Source organism: Sus scrofa, chromosome 6 (genome assembly GCF_054392235.1).
Source record: "Sus scrofa isolate SSC_HxYL_T2T_F1_AM1 chromosome 6, Sscrofa_HxYL_maternal_Yorkshire_Landrace_v2.0, whole genome shotgun sequence".
NCBI lineage: Eukaryota > Metazoa > Chordata > Mammalia > Artiodactyla > Suidae > Sus > Sus scrofa.
In genome coordinates this window covers 104,914,316-104,931,949 of record NC_139388.1, presented here as the reverse complement: position 1 = coordinate 104,931,949, position 17,634 = coordinate 104,914,316, and the positions used below count along the sequence as shown (strand labels likewise).

The following is a 17,634-nucleotide window of genomic DNA, read 5'->3' as shown; positions in this document are numbered from 1 at the left end:
CTCTTCTTAGTGGCGGGACCAGGAAGATGGATCATGCAGAACAAAGAAATCACTGATTCAAATGGGAAAGGCATTCAGCAATGATCCTTTCTATTATAAAAAATGCACCACCCCTAACCACCCAGGCGCACTGCTAGAATAAATGTTACCACTAAGTCATCTTCCATCCAGGGTTTCCTTCCTTAGCTCCTGGCTCGAGGGCCACTCACCTCATAAGCCTGCTGGTGACTCTGCTTCTCGCTGTCCTGGCCCAGGGCAGCCAGGATGATGCCGCTGCTGTTCTTGGTGGCAAAGGTTGCCAACAATTCCGATTCTGGTGACAGAGACCTGGGTGGCAGTTCCACGTAGCCGCCTCTCAAGAAGCTAACACTTCGGATGGGCTGGTCACAAAGAGGATGAGAAGGCACAGTCAGGCCAGCCCCGGGCTGGAGCTCCCATGACAGAGGCTGCCACCCTTTCCTTCCACCCTTGGGTCTGTTCAGCCCCCTGGTTTAGACCTGTTATCTTCCAATGTCGGTATGTCGGGGACATTCATAGAAACTCTTCCCCATATGAATAAAACACTCCCCACCTCCAGTACACAGCCTTTTCTCACTCCGTAGGAATTTCTGAGTAAGTCAAAGGTTGATCTGGATATTTCCAGGTTTTTGATGCAGCCCAGGTAGCTTTTGCTGGAAACACCTTTCCTGTGGGGAAGGAGGGAGAACCACCACAACAGTATTAGGATTTTATGTCCTCCCAGTGCTGAAGGAAGAAGTCAAAACGGACCTCCACGTAAGGAAGACCTCTTGTCATTCTGCAGAAATGCCTAGGCTTCCCTCTAAGAAGGATGCTGATGGCGAGAACTTCAGGCCAAACAAGGACTCCCCTTAGGACTAAAGAAAGGGACTCCCCTTAGGACTAAAGAAAGTGAGCCTGACCGCCTAGGTGGCCACCTAGATCAAGGCAGGTTTAATATGCTAAGGGAAACTATTAAAGTCATTGCAATTTAAACATACACACTAGAACACAGGGCAGTTGGAAGAAAGTGCTTCAACACAAGGACATTAAAGCACAGAGATGACAACCCAGTCTCCATGTACAGCAAACGTGTACCTCCCCCGGGGCAGGTTTGGGCAATGCTATTTCCCAGGATCATGTGGCTAGGAGGGACTGGCCTTGGTCCATACGTGTTTGTGAGCTCTGTCTTGCAGGAAATAACTGCATTTGGAAAGGTCTGGGGTTATCCAAAACCCTGTTTCTTTGCTTAGAAGTCAATCCCTTATTTTTATTACAGAAATTGCCACACTGCTGGGTGGGGCGAGGCTGCAGTGTGAACAGGCTGTCATTTCCAAATCATGGAGACCCCCGAACATCGCCAATTACACCCTGAAGCACCAGCCAGTGACAAGAGAACTTTGCAGGAACATGGTTTCCTGCCAGAGTCATCAAATTTCAACCTTTCTTTCTGCCTTTTTTTTTTTTTTTTGGCTGTACCCATGGCATATGGAGGTTCCCAGGCTAGAGGGTGAATCAGAGATGTAGCTGCCAGCCTACATCACAGCCACAGCAATGCCAGATCCAAGCCATGCCTGCCACCTATACCACAGCTCACAGCAACACTGAGTCCTTAACCCTCTGAGCAGGGCCAGGGATTGAACCTGAATCCTCATGGATACTAGTTGGACTCATTACTGCTGAGCCACAATGGGAACTCCAAGTTTCAACCTTTCTGAATCTCAATTTCTTCCCCTGCGAGTGAGGAGGCCAGCCTCAGTGAAATTCAAGATCCTTCTAGCACAAACATCTGTGACTTAAGATGTCTCCCTAGAAAAGGGATCCTGCCATTTTCTCAGGGTCTACACTATGCACCATTTAGGCAAAGAACAAGTGAATTACAACTCTTGTAACTTCAGGAACATCCCTGATGCCACCAGGTCAGGGAATGACGTCTGAAGGATTAGGAGACAGGCTTTCAGTCCCGGCCCAACCTTGGCAGAGGGGTAAGGACCGAGGGCAAGTGACCAACCCCCTGGAAGCTTAGGAGTGTCCACTTCCAAGACCGAGGTGGGGGAGGGGGTGGCAGTGGCTGTAAACTGTTTCTTGAACCTTCAGACGTTTCCAGCTGAGAAGGGCATGTGTCAGGAAGTGGATTCTGGGCTGCTCCACCCACAGTAACTGCATCAGCTGCATTTGTGGGTAAGAACTCAGCTTGAAGATGAGGTATTGCAACAAATACACACTGGAAAACTACCAGGTTGTAACTCAATTTGGACATTTCGTGATCCCACTCCCTGCAAACTACACTTCTTTGACTACTGGTCCAATACGTCCTTTTATTAAAAAAAAAAGAAAGAAAAAGGAGTTCCCATTGTGGCTCAGTGGTTAACGAATCCCACTAGGAAACATGAGGTTGTGAGTTCAATCCCTTGCCTTGCTCAGTGGGTTAAGAATCCGGCGTTGCTGTGAGCTGGGGTGTAGGTTGCAGACGTGGCTTGGATCCCATATTGCTGTGGCTCTGGTGTAGGCTGGTGGCTACAGCTCCAATTAGACCCCTAGCCTGGGAACCTCCTTATGCCACAGGAGCAGCCCTAGAAAAGGCAAAAAGACAAAAAGACAAAAAAAAAAAAAAAAAAAAAAAAAAAAAAAAGACATGCACAGCATGATTTGTTCCCAATCCAAAATGACAAAACTGAGGACAACAAACCATGAACCATGGAAAGTTTACGTAAATTATTAAAGTTGCAAAGCTAAACAAGAATGAACGCATCTCTCTTCTGCTATCATTCGTCCAACTTGCTGATGCTGGTCTTTCAACTTTCATGTACATTATTCATTCTAATCACACAAAGGGGGAGTCCAGATAAGTCTGCAGAAAGCATGATCCTTTTTTTTTTTTTTTTTTTTTTTTGCTGACAGAGAGATTCTACTACTCTTAGAATATCTGGACAGGAGAATGACATGTGATGATGGGGTATCCAAATGGCACGTGTAACAATTTTTTAGATATTTTAAAGGCAAGAAGTAGAAAAATCATAAATTCTACTGCAGGAAGCTTTCTTGACTTCCTAATTAGTGGCATATTAATCAAATCAGAATGTTAATGTTAATGATGCATTAAATTATATCCCATCAGCAAAGATGTTGACGTCCTAACCCCCATTGGAAACAGGGTCTTTGCCATTGTCATCAAGGCAAGTCGAGGTCATTAGGGCAGGTTCTAATCCAGTATGACAGCTGTCTTAGGAAAGGGGAAAATTGGACGCAGAGACACACATAGAGGGGAGCTGGCGTGTCCACACAGACAGAATGCCGTCTACAAGCTCAGGAGTGCCCAAAGCTACCAGAAGCCCAGAAACAAGCATGGAACCGGGTCTTCAGGAGGCAGCAGCTCTGCCGACAGCTGATTTTGGACTGTAGCCTCTAGAACTGTGAGAGACCGCATTCCTGTCCTTAAGCTGCCCGGTTGGTGGAACCTTGTTATGGAAACTAAGACAGTTGGTAATTTGAGACATGAAAATTCTGCCCGTGGCTTCATACCTCACCACTCTCGACCTAGGTACTCCACCCACATAAATCGGATCCTTGTCTAGACGATTGAGGTCAGAAGATGCTCCCGGAGTTTCGCCTTGCTTGGTTTCTTTGTAGCTGGTGTCATGTGCATCGATAACCGCTAGGAGCCCTAGAGGAGATAAAAAGGAATAAATAAGAAAATGAACCTCATTTTCTACAGAAAGGTAAAACACAGACTTCCAGCAAAGTTCCTTTACAAAGATATAGTCATTCTGCAAATCTGATCAGGGAATGTTCTTGACTGATACATGACGACTGAAAATCCTCTTTACCAATGTCAATAATAAATCCAGAAAACACACGGTAAGTGGTGAAAGTACGTGTGTGGAAGAAAAGAGAATCAATTCGCTCCTTGATTCCAGTTCAGCATTTCGGGTTAAATAATGCACTTAGAAACGGGAGTCCCACAGAATTATAATGCTCCTCCAGCAAACTGTGAATCCTGGTGCTTAGTATTCCCAAGAAAACAATGACTTTTGAGGAGACTATCATTCAAGAGTACCCAGAAATCTAAAGCAAAACAAAAAACTGCTGACTTTGGAGAGATTTTAATTCCGAGGCAGGTGATGGACATTCTGTCCATCTTCTGTGCCCTTACCTTGTTTTTTGTTTCGTTGGAAGGCGATTTTATACCAGGTTCCATTATTATAACGTCTGTCTGTAATAAGTGCAAGAGGCCCAGAGCCCAGGTCAACAGTAACCTTCACTCTGCCGTGGACCAGCTCGATGGATAAAAAGTCTTTCTGTAAAGAAAAGAGTGACTCATAGCTACTTTGTTATCACAAGATTTCTTTTCTCTTCAAGTCAGGGATGGCGGAAACCTCCTACAGTTAAACCGAGAAAAGGAAATCTGGCCCAACAGCCAGAAGTCAATGTTCCCAAAATAAAAATGTCCACAGAGGCTTATTGGAATAATATGCAGACATACAGGAGACAAACTCATGGTCATCAAAATCTACAATATAGTAAGAGAAGTGGAATCTCTGTGTCTGTTTTCATTTAGACTGACAAATGGGCCGGTCCTAAAAATAAAAACAGAAGATTGAGAAAAATCACCAGCCCAAAAGCTGAAAGTAAGATCATGAACTTCCCGTAAGGGACCTCAGATAAGGCCATGTGGTCAGAGGGAATAAAATAAGACAGCTCATTTAAGCTCTGAATTTAATAAGAAATGTTTAATTGGTCTCTATAATGATGGGAGGCTATTTTCTACTTGATGTTCTCCTATATTTTCCAAACATTCTTCAGTGAAGTTGTATGGATAAAATTAAACATTTAAAATGGGGAAGGAGTTCCCATTGTGGCTCAGCGGGAATGAATCTGACTAGGAACCGTGAGGATGCAGGTTCAATTCCTGGCCTTGCTCAGTGGGTTAAGGATCCCGCGTTGCCGTGAGCTGTGGTGTAGGTCACAGATGCAGCTCAGATCCCTTGTCACTATGGTTGTGGGGTAGGCCGACAGCTACAGCTCTGATTAAATCCCTAGCCTGGGAATCTCCATATGCTGCGGGTATGGCCCTAAAAAGGCAAAAATCAAAAAATAACCTAAAATGGGGAAATAACGTGGCATATATCTGTGCATATTATACAAGTATAAGCTCATAGAAGAATCATTAAACATAGACATCCTCATAGTAATCCAACTGCATACACGCAATGGGGCCCAGTGCCCCATGAAGACTCTTACGGTGCCATTGGACGCCAGGTAGAGAAGCAGCCCATTTGGTGAGAAGGTGCTAAAAAGCATGATTATCTGAGTGACAGTAGCCCGGAGGGTCTTCTCCACAACAGAATACCCGCTCCCATCAAAATGGAAAGACGCGTCTTCATTCTGGGGGCTGCAAAGAGAGAAGGTGAAACATACGCTATTATCAGGAAGGTAGTTAAAGAGAACACACAGTACTTGCGCTGAGTCCTCCCTCACAAAAACAGCAATAGCGTGTTTATTCCTATAGTTTGATAACAAGTGTCGGTTCAAATATATTCAAATACACTCCCCATGAGATTATGCAAAACGAGCACCCAGTTGCTTTAGGAGGGAAGGAAAGTTAATGTAGGCACTGTCCACAGTACTGAAAAGAAATCCCCCCAAAGGATGGATTCCTGCTGTAAATATTTCTACTTTATGGCTAGATTTTCATTTGTTCTCATTTCCTTTAACGTGACTTTGACGGCCCTTGATGTTAGTCCTTTAATGTCCTTTCTTAATTCCAGTGCTTTGAGAATAATTTTTGTGTGGGCATTTATCACCTTTGGCTGGTTTTAACTAACACATCAGCTAAACAGGACTGATGGTGGAAAACGAATATGAAAAAAAAAAAGAAAACAAATATGTACAATGTATCAGGAGTTCCTGCTGTGGCTCAGCAGTTAATGAATCTGACTAGGAACCATGAGGTGGTGGGTTCAATCCCTGCCCTTGCTCAGTGGGTTAAGGATCCGGTGTTGCCATGAGCTGTGCTGTAGGTTGCAGACGCGGCTCGGATCCTGCGTTGCTATGGCTCTGGTGTAGGTTGACGACTGCAGCTCTGATTCGATTCCTAGCCTGGGAACCTCCATATGCCTCGGGAGTGGTCCTAGAAAAGGCGAAAAAAAAAAAAAAAGACGACAACAACAACAAAAATACAATGTACCAGAAGGATCGGTTTACCGGTTTACAAAAATGTCATTGACAAAAAAGGATCTCAAAAATCTGCAGGATAAGCCTACAACAGTTATATATGTGGACCCCAGCACTGCTTAGATAAGTGTTTTGTACTTTTCCCCATGCCTTGAAAAGCTCAAAAAGTACAAGGTAACTTCATCTGGAACATATCTTTATTATGTTCAAAAAGTATTTTTCTGGAATGTCACAGGGCTTGAGAGTGAAACAGATTAGGGAGTTTGGGGGAAGGTATGGATTTGTACTTTTCTCAGTTGAAGGCGTAGTAACCAAACTCAGGGCCACATCACCAAGCAGGGACAGAATAACTTAGCAGTGAAATTGTTTCCAATAACAAAACAAAATGTAGCGGAACTTGATAAAACCCGAACTTTCAAATATATAGCTTCCTGTAATCCTGACTTTTCTAAAAATTTCTGTCTTGAGATCTCCTATAAGGAAGTGTAAGGAAATGTGTTCTGCATAAACAGACTGTGGCCTAATTCTCAATCACTTAATTCTCAAACTTTTGGCCTCCTATATGCATGTCCATTGCTCTACCTCTTGGCTGACATGTTTCATATGGCTAAGGACACAGACTCTGGAACCAGAATGCTGAGGTTCAAATCTCAGCTGTCTAACTTACTAGCTGTGTGACCTTGGAAAAGTTACCTAACCTCTCTGTGTTTCCTCTCCTTTATAAAATGGGGTAATGATAGAACTTCTGGAAGGGTTAGACATGACTTAATACTTGTAAAGTTCTTGAAACAGTGTCTGGTACATGGCAAATCTTGGCTCCCTTTTAGCTCAGATTATTCTGTGTTCAGAGGTCCTCAATGAGTCCCACTTTGCCTCAGAGTTTAGGCTTCTTGCCCAAGGTCACACCAAGGTCACACCCAAGAAAATGGGGAAGCCAGTTTCCAGTGAAATCGCAGAAATCCACCTGGTAGGACCCTGCATGCCCTCTCCCTCCCCAGAGCTCATGAGACCTCTGTTTTCAGGAAGGTGGAATCTTTGCTTCTGGCTTTTCTCCGTCAGCAGGTCCTGCCTGAGTGCGGGGCCACTGAGTGGAAAGAATGCACAGGAAAGGATGGATGAATGCGGTTCTCCTGAGACGACTCACATCCCTGGGGTCAGCGGCACTTTTCTGGGGCTTGTCCCCTTGTGGGTTAGGCTTTCCTTCTATCACTACAAGGCCCATGTGCCTCTCTAGTCAGACCTGGCACCTGTTCCCAGATGGGCCACAGGAAGGCAGTGCCAGGCCCCTGCTGGCTAAGCTCCTGGGACAAATGACCAATGGGATCCGCCACCGCACTTCCTGGTTGAATCCCTCCTGATGCCCCGTGGTTATTGCGAGAGCCCGGCAGTCAGCAGGCCCGGGCAGACGCCTCCTCCCAAGTCTCAGCTCTGTGACCCTGGAAGAATGACTAGACCTCTCTGATCCAAGCTCTCAGTCATGAGATGGGATGCACCGAAGCACCTGTGAGACTCCGTGCAGCTTTATGCGAGTGACAGGATGTTGCTTGGGCTCCCAGCCTAAGGTGCCACCCACCTACTGCTGCCCCTACTGCTGCAGCACAGAGCCCCTGTTCATGTTTCCACAAAAAAGCATCTTAGGAATTTTTCCCTAGGGCATGGGACACTGGAGGGGATGAGCTCTGCGCCTAATGCTGACAATGCCAGTATCTAGCAGAGGGCCCGGAAACAGATGGCCGTCCCATCCCAAAGGCCTATCACACTCTATTGCAATAGCCACTTAGAACCGAAACAAGCATAAAGGCCTGTTAATTCGACAAAAGGGGATTCTTCCATATTTAGATGTGAACTGTTAAAAAATCAATGGTTTATTTTCTATCATCCTTAAAGAATTTAAGAGATTGTTCATAATTATGCACATGCTGATACCATGCAAAGAGGTGTAAGTATACTCAAAGAGGAAAAAAAACAAAAAAATTCAATACGTCTACTTCCTAATATAAATCAAAGTTAACGGTAAATGATCATATTGAGAAAAAAACTTTTTTAAAGCTAAAGAACACTGCTAATGATGGACCATGCTAATGATTTAACAATGGCCAAAGTATGCACAAAGGTAAAAGGACAATGAATTCTGATTACTGACCTGTTAAAATGGATCCAGTTACTAGAAGTCATTTATTAACTCCTTGAGCTAAAGTTTGTCTAAGAGGGGAGGGCATTTATCTAAAGTGAAGACAGTTTAATCCACTGACAAATGTAGACATAGGGACCCGTTTGTGTCTCTATCAGCACTTACAAAGCTCGTTCTATGGAACACAGCCACGCTGGAGGACTCCTTTTTAAGAAGAGTTCAGGGTCAACGGAGTGTTGGAAATGCTGCCTCTAACCTTTTCCCAGGACAGGGCCACAGTGCATGTTAGTGTCTCATATGTTGCTCGCAGGGCATATTACCTTCCAAAGCAGCCGTGGCACTTCCCTTCCCTTTCCATGTAGTTCCATAGGCCGATGGACTGTCCATTCAGGAAGGCCTCTCCCATGCAGCCTTTAAAATGAGTGACCTTCACAGCTGGAGACTTCTAATGCAAACGAACACACACACACACAGGCCATGTATATTAGGGGCAGAAGAATACTTTCTTGTTTCTTTTTCTTTTTATGGCTGCACCTGTAGCATATGAAAGTTCCCAGGCTAGGAGTCGAATCAGAGCTGCATCTGCAACCTACACCACAGCTCATGGCAATGCCGGATCCTTAACCCACTGAGCGAGGCCAGAGATCAAATTTGCATCCTCATGGATACTCGTCAGATTCTTAACCCACTGAGCCACAACGGGAACTCCAGGACTATAGTCTTTAAGGGCATGAATATATCTATCTTATTCTAGGTATATTCCTTAAGAACACGAAACTCCTCCTTGGGAACTCAAATCTAATGGATCCAAATTTTGAGAAAACAACAGCCAGAAAAATGACCAGTCTGGGAACACCGGGCTTCCTTCCAATCATGAACTGGAATCCCAAGTGACAGCAAGACGAGATCCCAAAGGTCACCTCGGTTACTAAAGTCACTAGAGAAAAGGTCCCTTAACAAAGGAGAAAAGAGACCCAGAGAATGTAGTTGGCCATGAGGGCCTGGTGGGAGTGGAGACCCCTACTCTCATTTCAGCAATGAACCAAATCCAGGCGGCTCAACTTTACTGGGTGAGAGCATAACTGATATAATAAAATACACGATGGGCTCTTTTGCTAAACACTACTTGGTATTCATCTACCACTAGAGTTAAAATAAACACAGAGGAAGTCCACAGAAATTAGTGTGTAATATTGAATTTCCTCTTCTATTATTGGGGAGAAAATGAATAGTGAAATGAACCATTGCCTTCTTTTCCATTTATTCTATTTATTAAGCATGATCCTTTATAAAACCAACCCAAGGCTGCAGATGAACTGTCATTAAGCACAATGATAGAAGCTGGACCATCTTCACCTGCCTAGAATATTTTCAAAAATTTAAACACATTCATTAAAGAAATAAATTTTCTTAGACTTATAAATTGACTTAGAAAGTTGTGTTACTTTCATGTGTATAGCAAAGTAAGTCAGTTTTACATGTACATATTTATTTTATATTTTGGTAAAACCAGCCAATCAGTCCCGCTCAGACGGACGTTCTGAAGGTTACCTTGATCTGTCCTCCAAGCCCTCCAACAAACATCAATGTTGAATTGTTTACGTCCAGAACATTAGCCGTGCCAGGGGATTTGCTTGTTCTTGGTGGTGGCTTTTGGGACGCGCTCATTTCCTTTACACTCAACGAACCAGTGTTTCCAAATCTAAGGATCACAAAGAATTGCAAAAAGAGCACTTTCAGGATTGCAAGCCAATGAGCAGACATGCACACTTGTGTCACCTGCAGCCTCCCTCTGCTTCTCCCCATGTCCCCAGCGGGTCTCTCTGCTTCTGGTCTTGCCAAGCCCACCTCAAGTTTGCACTGCAAAGTCACGTGGAGCATTTCTTCTAAAACATGAATTCAATCACATTACCTCCTTGCTTAAAATAGTTACGGATAATGGACTAGATATACTGGGAGCAGTCTTCTGCCTTTATTATTATCTGATTTGTTCGAATGGAAAAGCAGAAATCAGAAATTCCCAACAACACACCATCAACAACAAACTGTAATATTACCGAAAAGGGAAAAGAAAGATACACCTACAGCTGCTTAACAGCAGTTGGCCCTGGAGAGGGGCTTTAAAAGGAAGAATTTTGCTAAAACGCATCCCCACTTGTATCCTGATCTCGGCACTCTGCTTGTACCCCGCCAGCCACATGGCGTTTCCGCCACCTTGGGCTTTACTCCCCGTTGCTGGGGCGAACACACTTTACTGGGTTGGCTGCCTCAGGTTAAGACTTACATTCTTTTTTTTTTGCTTTTGAGGGCTGCACCTGCAGCATATGAAGGTTCCCAGGCTAAGGGTCCAATTGGAGCTACAGCTACCGACCTATACCATAGCCACAGCAATGCCAGATCCGAGCTGTGTCTGTGACCTATACCACTGCTCACAGCAACACCGTATCCTTAACCCACTGAGCGAGGCCAGGGATCAAACCTGTAACCTCATGGCTCCTAGTTGGATTCTCTTCCACTGCACCACATGAGACCTTACATTCTAAAGGTAACATAAGCTTTTAACTTTTTCCTTCTTTTGATTATCGGTTTTGGTAACCAAGTTTATTTCTTCTGCAGTAATGAAAAAAAAAAAAAACACAAAACCTTATTTCTATAATTAATCCAAACCAAGTATTCTGGTTTCACTATAATCTGACTTCCCAGAAATTTCAGACTGTTATCTGATATTACAGACATGTAATGACTTAGAAGATGCAGGTTTAAAAAAGACAGATGCTCTGAGAGAACTTTCGCTGCTACCTGGTTACATAGATGCTGTGCCATCTGCTGTCATCAATCGGGAAGTCTGGAAATTCCACACGTGCTGACCCGGAGCCCAAATCCCAGAGGAAGGCCACTTTCCCTCTCCGCATCTCCACTGCCAGAAAATCGGACTGGGGTGCGGGGCAGGAGTGGGGATGAGGTCACATACCAGACAATTCACGTGACAACCAAAACACTTTAAAGAGCCAGTTCTTATAGCACTTTCTGTATTCTTAAGGAATAGAAAAGTGAAAAATAAGACATGATCTTTTGTCTTTCCAGCTCCCCCTCCTGGAGCTGGAGCCTGACCTAGAGTATTGGAGGTGGCGGCCACCATCAGCCACCTGTGCCCCTCCACCCTCGCCCAGCATGGCCTTTACGAAGCCTCCTATGAGGGTCTCCAGGAAGACTTGCTGGTGGTGTCCAGCCTCTATGGGGTCATGAGCAAAGGCACCACACATGTTTGTTTGCCCAGCCTGAGAACACACAAACGTGAGGCGCACAACAAGATGGCAGCCATGATATCCGGCGTCATGGACTGACCTGTGTTTTGCACTGTGCATTTTAAGGAGACACAGCAGATGGCATTTGGGCTTCCTCATGTTTTCTGCCCTAACATACCCAAGGGCTCTGACTCACTCCCACTGACACAGCCCAAGGAATCAATAGTCTTCACCTCTGGGAGCCAGGAGGGTCTCGGTGGGTGGAAGGTCCTGGGGGATGCCTGACCACCTGATGTGCCCGTTGCGGTGCACACCTCCACCCCTGGTGACAGCCACCAAGATGGACTCCACAGACCCAAAGAGAAACTTGGTGGCTTCAGAGGTACATTATGAAAAGTTTGGTCCTCATGGTTCACAGTTAGGATGTGGGGGTGGTGGGTGGGGGGCATCTTTCATCAAAGCCACCCTCCTCCTCACAGTCATTCAGTTCCATAGTTTGCTTGCTTTCTAGGGCCATACTTGAGGCACATGGACATTCCCAGGCTAGGGCTTGAATCAGAGCTGCAGCTGCTGGCCTACGCCACAGCCACAGCAATGCTGGATCCCCAACCCACTGAGCGAGGCCAGCAATCAAAGCCACATCCTCATGGATACTAGTCTGATTCACTAAGTATCTAAACTACATTACTAAGATTCACTACCACTGAGCCATAATGGGAACTTCCTAGTTCATTTTTAATCTAGTATTACCAGGTTAGCAAAAGATTAGCTCCCTTATAAGAATTAGTGATTTCCCAAGGGCCCTATTTTTTTTTTCCCCAAATAAGTACCAATTCAGAAAATACACCCTGTCCCTAAGGGACTTGGTGGCATTGCTTTGGCAGGTCACACTCACACTGGTGCTGCTCCCCAGGTAGAAGAGAAGGTTGTCAGGCTCGTCTGTCTTCACGTTTAGGGTCAGGCTGTTATAGTTGGTAGAGGAAATCTGAGGCTGGTAGGCCCGGATGCAGTCTCTGTCTGCAGACACGGCGACTTTGATCTGCAGGAGGAAAAGGGAAGTGTCCTTGAGTGCCCAAAAGTCCTTTAGGGACACACACTGGCAGCTCGCCTGCAGCTTGAAAGTGCTCTTCTATTCCCCACTTGCCCCTGCTGCCGGCTTTCCCCTCTAGATAATACAGAGCAATCTGGGTCTCATAAAGTGAAAAAGCAGATGGGTGCGAAAACTTGTTGTTTTTGGTAAAGTAGCTTAACATGGAAAAGTTGGTCTTGGATTTTAACAGGGTATTTCCTGGAGGGAACCTCTCTCATGTGAGACATGGACCAAAACCAACAATCAAAAGAAGGACAAAGACAAGGAACTGATCCGGTTCACCTTGGAATCTTGCCTCTGGCACAGAGAAGGTACTGGTGGGTCATTTACAGAATCAGCGGAAGGCTGATCTACTTATTCATCCAGCAAATATCTATAGAACGATGATTCCACTTATATATTTTTCTCTGATAAAGAATTACTCTCATGGATTCTGTACAGTAACCTTCAAGATTGTGAGTTTACATTAAGCAGAATGCTTGGAGCCATCCAACAGGTTTACATTTATTTGGTGACTGGAACTAAAACAGATGGAAACCAGAGCCCTTGTAAACCCACAGCCCTTTTCCAGTGAGGTCACTCGGGGACCAAAGAATCCGGAGCCCCTTTCTCTGGGCCAGAAGTTCCAGGAAGATAAACCTTAGACCGGAGGTCACACTCATGGTCTATAGGTCCCCAGGAACATGACAAATGATAATCTCTCAAGCCTTATTTCCCTGAAGCTCCTCTCCTTTAAAGCACAGCCAAAGCCATGTGCCAAGGACCGCCGGGAAACAAGCCCTCAAGTTGTGCTTCTCTGGTGTTTTATGCAACCAGTGGCCTGGATTTATGCAGCATCCATGCTGCTTCATCAGAATCCTGGAGTTGAGGCCCACACTGCATGAACATTCTGAAGAGTACGTGGAAGGTGAAAACCAAGGTGGGAAACCTTGTGTGGAAATAACACCACATGCAACCAATGAGACTTACAGTGATGGTGACACTTAGCTATTGAGGTAATCGGTATGGATCCATAAATCTAGACCACAAAGATAAACCTCCCTAAAGACACAGAGGTTCTTTGCAACCTTATGAAACACACTGAATGAAAGCAGAAATCAAAGAGAAGGAGACTAACGAAACATACTTAAGTAAATACCTATCCGACAAGGTTTGAAATACGCTTGGTGACAGGCTGGGAGGAATCTGGGGTGGCTGAGAGCTTGCTGGGGCAGGTATGACAGAGCCCTTTGCACAGGCGGCCCCTGGGACTTGGCTACTGGAGCCTCAGCTTTGGGAGTGCTGGGCAGCACTGGGAGGCCCTGGGGAGCACCCACTCACAGACGCTGCCTGTTTCCGGGCCTGGCTGATCAGCAGTTTGATTTCTGATAGGTTTCTGCTCAGGGTCTCTTCCAGGGTCTTCAAAGGCTTCAGTCGATCAAATAAAAGGCTGGCTTGTGTCTCCACATCTCTGACTTTTCTTCCAGCTAACAAAGCTAAAGTATGAAGGTGGCCGGACAATTGGAGGGAGGGGGAAAACAAGAGAAATGAATTGGTCACATCACTAAGGCAATGAAAGAAACCCGAATATCCTAATAATCAAACCCATGATATTTTTGGTAACTACATGGAAAACACAACCACATTAGCCGTTACCCCAGGCCCTTTTCTTTCTAGGTGCAAATCCAGAGGTAGGTGCCTTTTTAGTGTTTAGGAATGCAGGCTGGGCACAAGGCACCTCTGTGCCCCAGGCTTGCTCAGATGATGCAAATCACAGACTTTCCTGGCGGGGAGGGGACCGCCACGTACTGGTCATCGACGAGTCGCGGAGAAGTTGGTCTGTCTCCTGCAGCGTGGCATTGACCCTGGACAGGTCCGAAGAGGTATTCCGCAGCTTCTGACTCAGCCCCAGGACATTCCTGAACGTGCTTGTCGCGCTCTGGTTTGCAGACGCGGCCAGCTCTTGGATTCTGGTCCCCCTGTCACTGACACCTGCAGTAAGGTTACAGGCTAGCACGCACTCCAGGGGGTACACACAGAGAAAACCATAAAACCACACATGTCATTTTTACCCAGAACCATGTTACGGAATTTCTCATTGGCTGTTGAACACAAGGGAGGCTGCTGTTTTTAATGGCAACACAAAGGCTGTAGGTCACGTGCTCTACGGCTTCCTTTTAGGGATGAATGAAACATTTAGGGTGAAGATCCTCTGTATTGAAATATGATTTCAATACACAATGAGATCATAAAACAACTGCTAATTGCCATGGGCCCAGTGTCTTATGTGTTAATAATCTAAACGCTTTACTTGGGCCCTTTTCCGGTCATGCTCTTCTCATAGTCATTCATACCTCCGTCAGACCGCTCTGTGTCTGGATAAGAAGTTTGGGAATTTAAATCTGTGGTGGAGAGAGATTCCTTGGCTAGAGGAAGTATATTTGCCCACCACATCAATCGGCTGCTAGAAATAACAGCACAATAACAACTCAATGGTTACTGAAGATAAATTAGAATTCAGCTATTCTAGGCAATCTGGGAGATTTTTTTTTAAGGCACCGCATTCATTTTTAAAGTGTTTAATATATAGTGGGGCAAGATTAACACTAGAAGAAGCTGGATGAAGGTCTTACAGGTTCCTTTTACTTTTCTTGCAACATTTCAGCAAGTTTGAAATTGCTGAAAATAAAAAGTTATTTTTCCGTGTTTGATCAACATATATCACATATCTTTAAAAAGAAGAAGGAGGAGGAGAAGGAGAAGAAGAAATTTCCAGATCAGAAAATGTTCCTTTAAGGTAAGAAGTCAGTCCAGGAGTTCTCGTCATGGCTCAGAGGGAATGAATCCGACTAGCATCCATGAGGATGCAGGTTTGATCCCTGGCCTTGCTCAGTGGATTAAGGATCCGGTGTTGCCACGAGCTGTGGTGTAGGTCACAGACTTGGCTCAGATGCAGCGTTGCTGTGGCTGTGGCTTGGGCCAGCAGCTACAGCTCCAATTTGACCCCTAGCCTGGGAACCTCCATATGCCGCAAGTGCAGCCCTAAAAAACAAAAACAAACAAAAAAAAAGTTATCCTATTTCAGTCTTCATGAACAATGCATTTCCAAACTATCAATATTAAAGTGATCTATTTTAGAATGCTTATGGCTCACGAAGGAAGATTTAATTTTCAAGCAAGAATTCTCTAGCTTCCCAGATTTATAATGAGTCTAGTATTTCCCTCTAAAGCAGGAACATTCCAGCTTCTCTACTTGCTGGCATCTTTGGATGACCCTCTTTCATCTCAGGGATGTGTCTAGCCCACTGTAAAAGGAAGCAATAGGGTAGCATAAAGAATCAAAAGCTTTTGTTTTTCAGAGTGTAATTCTATTCCAATGCAGGTGCTCTGACGTTATAAAAAAAAAAAAAAAAAAAAAAAAAAAAAAAAAAAAAAAACACAAAAAACAGAGTCATCTTCTCTTACAAACCATCTTCCTCTGAAAGTGAAAACTATCTCAATCTTGGTCTCATTTGGGGAGAGGGCTCTGCACCAGACTCGTGGCAGGCCTTCCTCATGCTCACGTCTAAGGGTTTTGCGATAGAAGATATTAATGAAATCATGACCCCCCTTTCCACTTACCTTCAGGAATTGCTCTAAGTAGCAAGAGTGATTCGTTGATCTGCCTCGTAATTTGATTAGCATTCTCTTGAAATCTGCTTGTAGTATTTTTCAGTTCCTTCAGTTCCGACGTGATACCTATCAAAGGGGGAAAAGTGTTCCCTTTGAGGCTAGCCCTACAAATTACCTAGGCAACGGTTTTCTTGATCATTCCTGACCCACCTGTAAAATCGGCAGCTTTCTCCAGAGACCCCAGATATTGAAAGTTTTGCCAGCAAGACTTAGCACCACTCAGTATACAAATTGTGTGTTTTTAGTTTGCTAAGCAGATCATTTTTTCCCTTCTCACTAATATTTCCTTTTGAATTTCACGTCCAAATTAATGAGAGCTCCAGGGTGGAGAACCGTCTTTAAATCACTGTCTTAATCAGACTCATGAAGTTCCCAACCACACCTCAATCTTGGCCACCTTTCTCCTCTGGGTTGTAAAACCCCAAACGTGGACTCCTGCTTAGGAATCTCCCCACAAAGTCTCCCAGCCAGGCTCTTCCCCGGCTTTCCTGCTCCCTCTGACCACCCAGTTGTGGAAGTTCCTGAGCCAGGGATCGAACCTGCGCCACAGCAGGGACAACCCGGATCCTTAACCTCTAGGCCACCAGGGAACTCCAGCCTCCTTCAAGTTGGATCAAAGCTCTTGGTTCAAAGCTTTTAATTTGAAAATTGCTGTTCATAATATATAATCATATTTAGATTCTGAACAGTTGGTTAAAAAATAAATCATTGATAGCATCCTTGATGGACATGATGGCACTGTCTAAAGTTTTAGTTGTCAGAAAACTCACTATTTTGTGGTCTACGAAATACCTTTAGTTATGGAGACTAAAACCACAGCCCATCAACGGTGATGCTAGGGTTTGTGTTTCATGCTTTATGATGGAGAATAATGGACGTCTTATGCTGTGAGATGACACAGAAATTCTAAATGGTGCCACTCACAAAGAAACAAAAATATTTTTGATGTATTAGAGTACATTACAGTACATAGAGTGTATTACGGTAATTAGAGTATATTACGGTAATAGGTACACTACATTTTATAAAACTAATTTCTCTTACACAACAGATTCCTCTGCCATTTTGTGTTACGCGTATTGGATAGCTCTTATATATGCCAAAAAATATTTTCCGAAACCCTTAGGGAAAACAGAACTGCATAGGTGTATTTTTAAATAGATAAATCATAATAAATTATGATGGATTTCAATAATTATTTCATGAGAACCTGCCATGAGTCTAGCATTATATTAGCCCTGTGAAGAAGGCCAAAGCAGTATCAAATGTGATATGACTCTTCAAGAAACTGTCAGACACTGAGAGATGAATGGAGAAGCACTTGAAATCACAGAAAACCTGACAAA

At 44.5% G+C, this 17,634-nt stretch overlaps 1 protein-coding gene across 4 annotated transcripts in view; it reads right to left on the bottom strand.

Annotated features, from left to right (window-relative positions):
* Positions 1–17,634, bottom strand: part of LAMA1 (laminin subunit alpha 1) — a 136,173-nt gene that overhangs the window by 19,152 nt on the left and 99,387 nt on the right. For all 4 annotated transcript variants that reach the window (XM_021096069.2, XM_084964184.1, XM_084964183.1 and 1 more), the window contains exons 42-53: positions 16,238–16,354; positions 14,426–14,608; positions 13,958–14,112; positions 12,443–12,586; positions 11,102–11,235; positions 9,854–10,004; positions 8,623–8,747; positions 5,239–5,389; positions 4,151–4,295; positions 3,520–3,661; positions 572–686; positions 210–380 (exon numbers count right to left, since the gene is read on the bottom strand). In XM_021096069.2, coding sequence (XP_020951728.2) covers positions 210–380; positions 572–686; positions 3,520–3,661; positions 4,151–4,295; positions 5,239–5,389; positions 8,623–8,747; positions 9,854–10,004; positions 11,102–11,235; positions 12,443–12,586; positions 13,958–14,112; positions 14,426–14,608; positions 16,238–16,354 — 1,733 coding nt within the window. The remainder of the gene's footprint in view (positions 1–209; positions 381–571; positions 687–3,519; positions 3,662–4,150; positions 4,296–5,238; positions 5,390–8,622; positions 8,748–9,853; positions 10,005–11,101; positions 11,236–12,442; positions 12,587–13,957; positions 14,113–14,425; positions 14,609–16,237; positions 16,355–17,634) is intronic.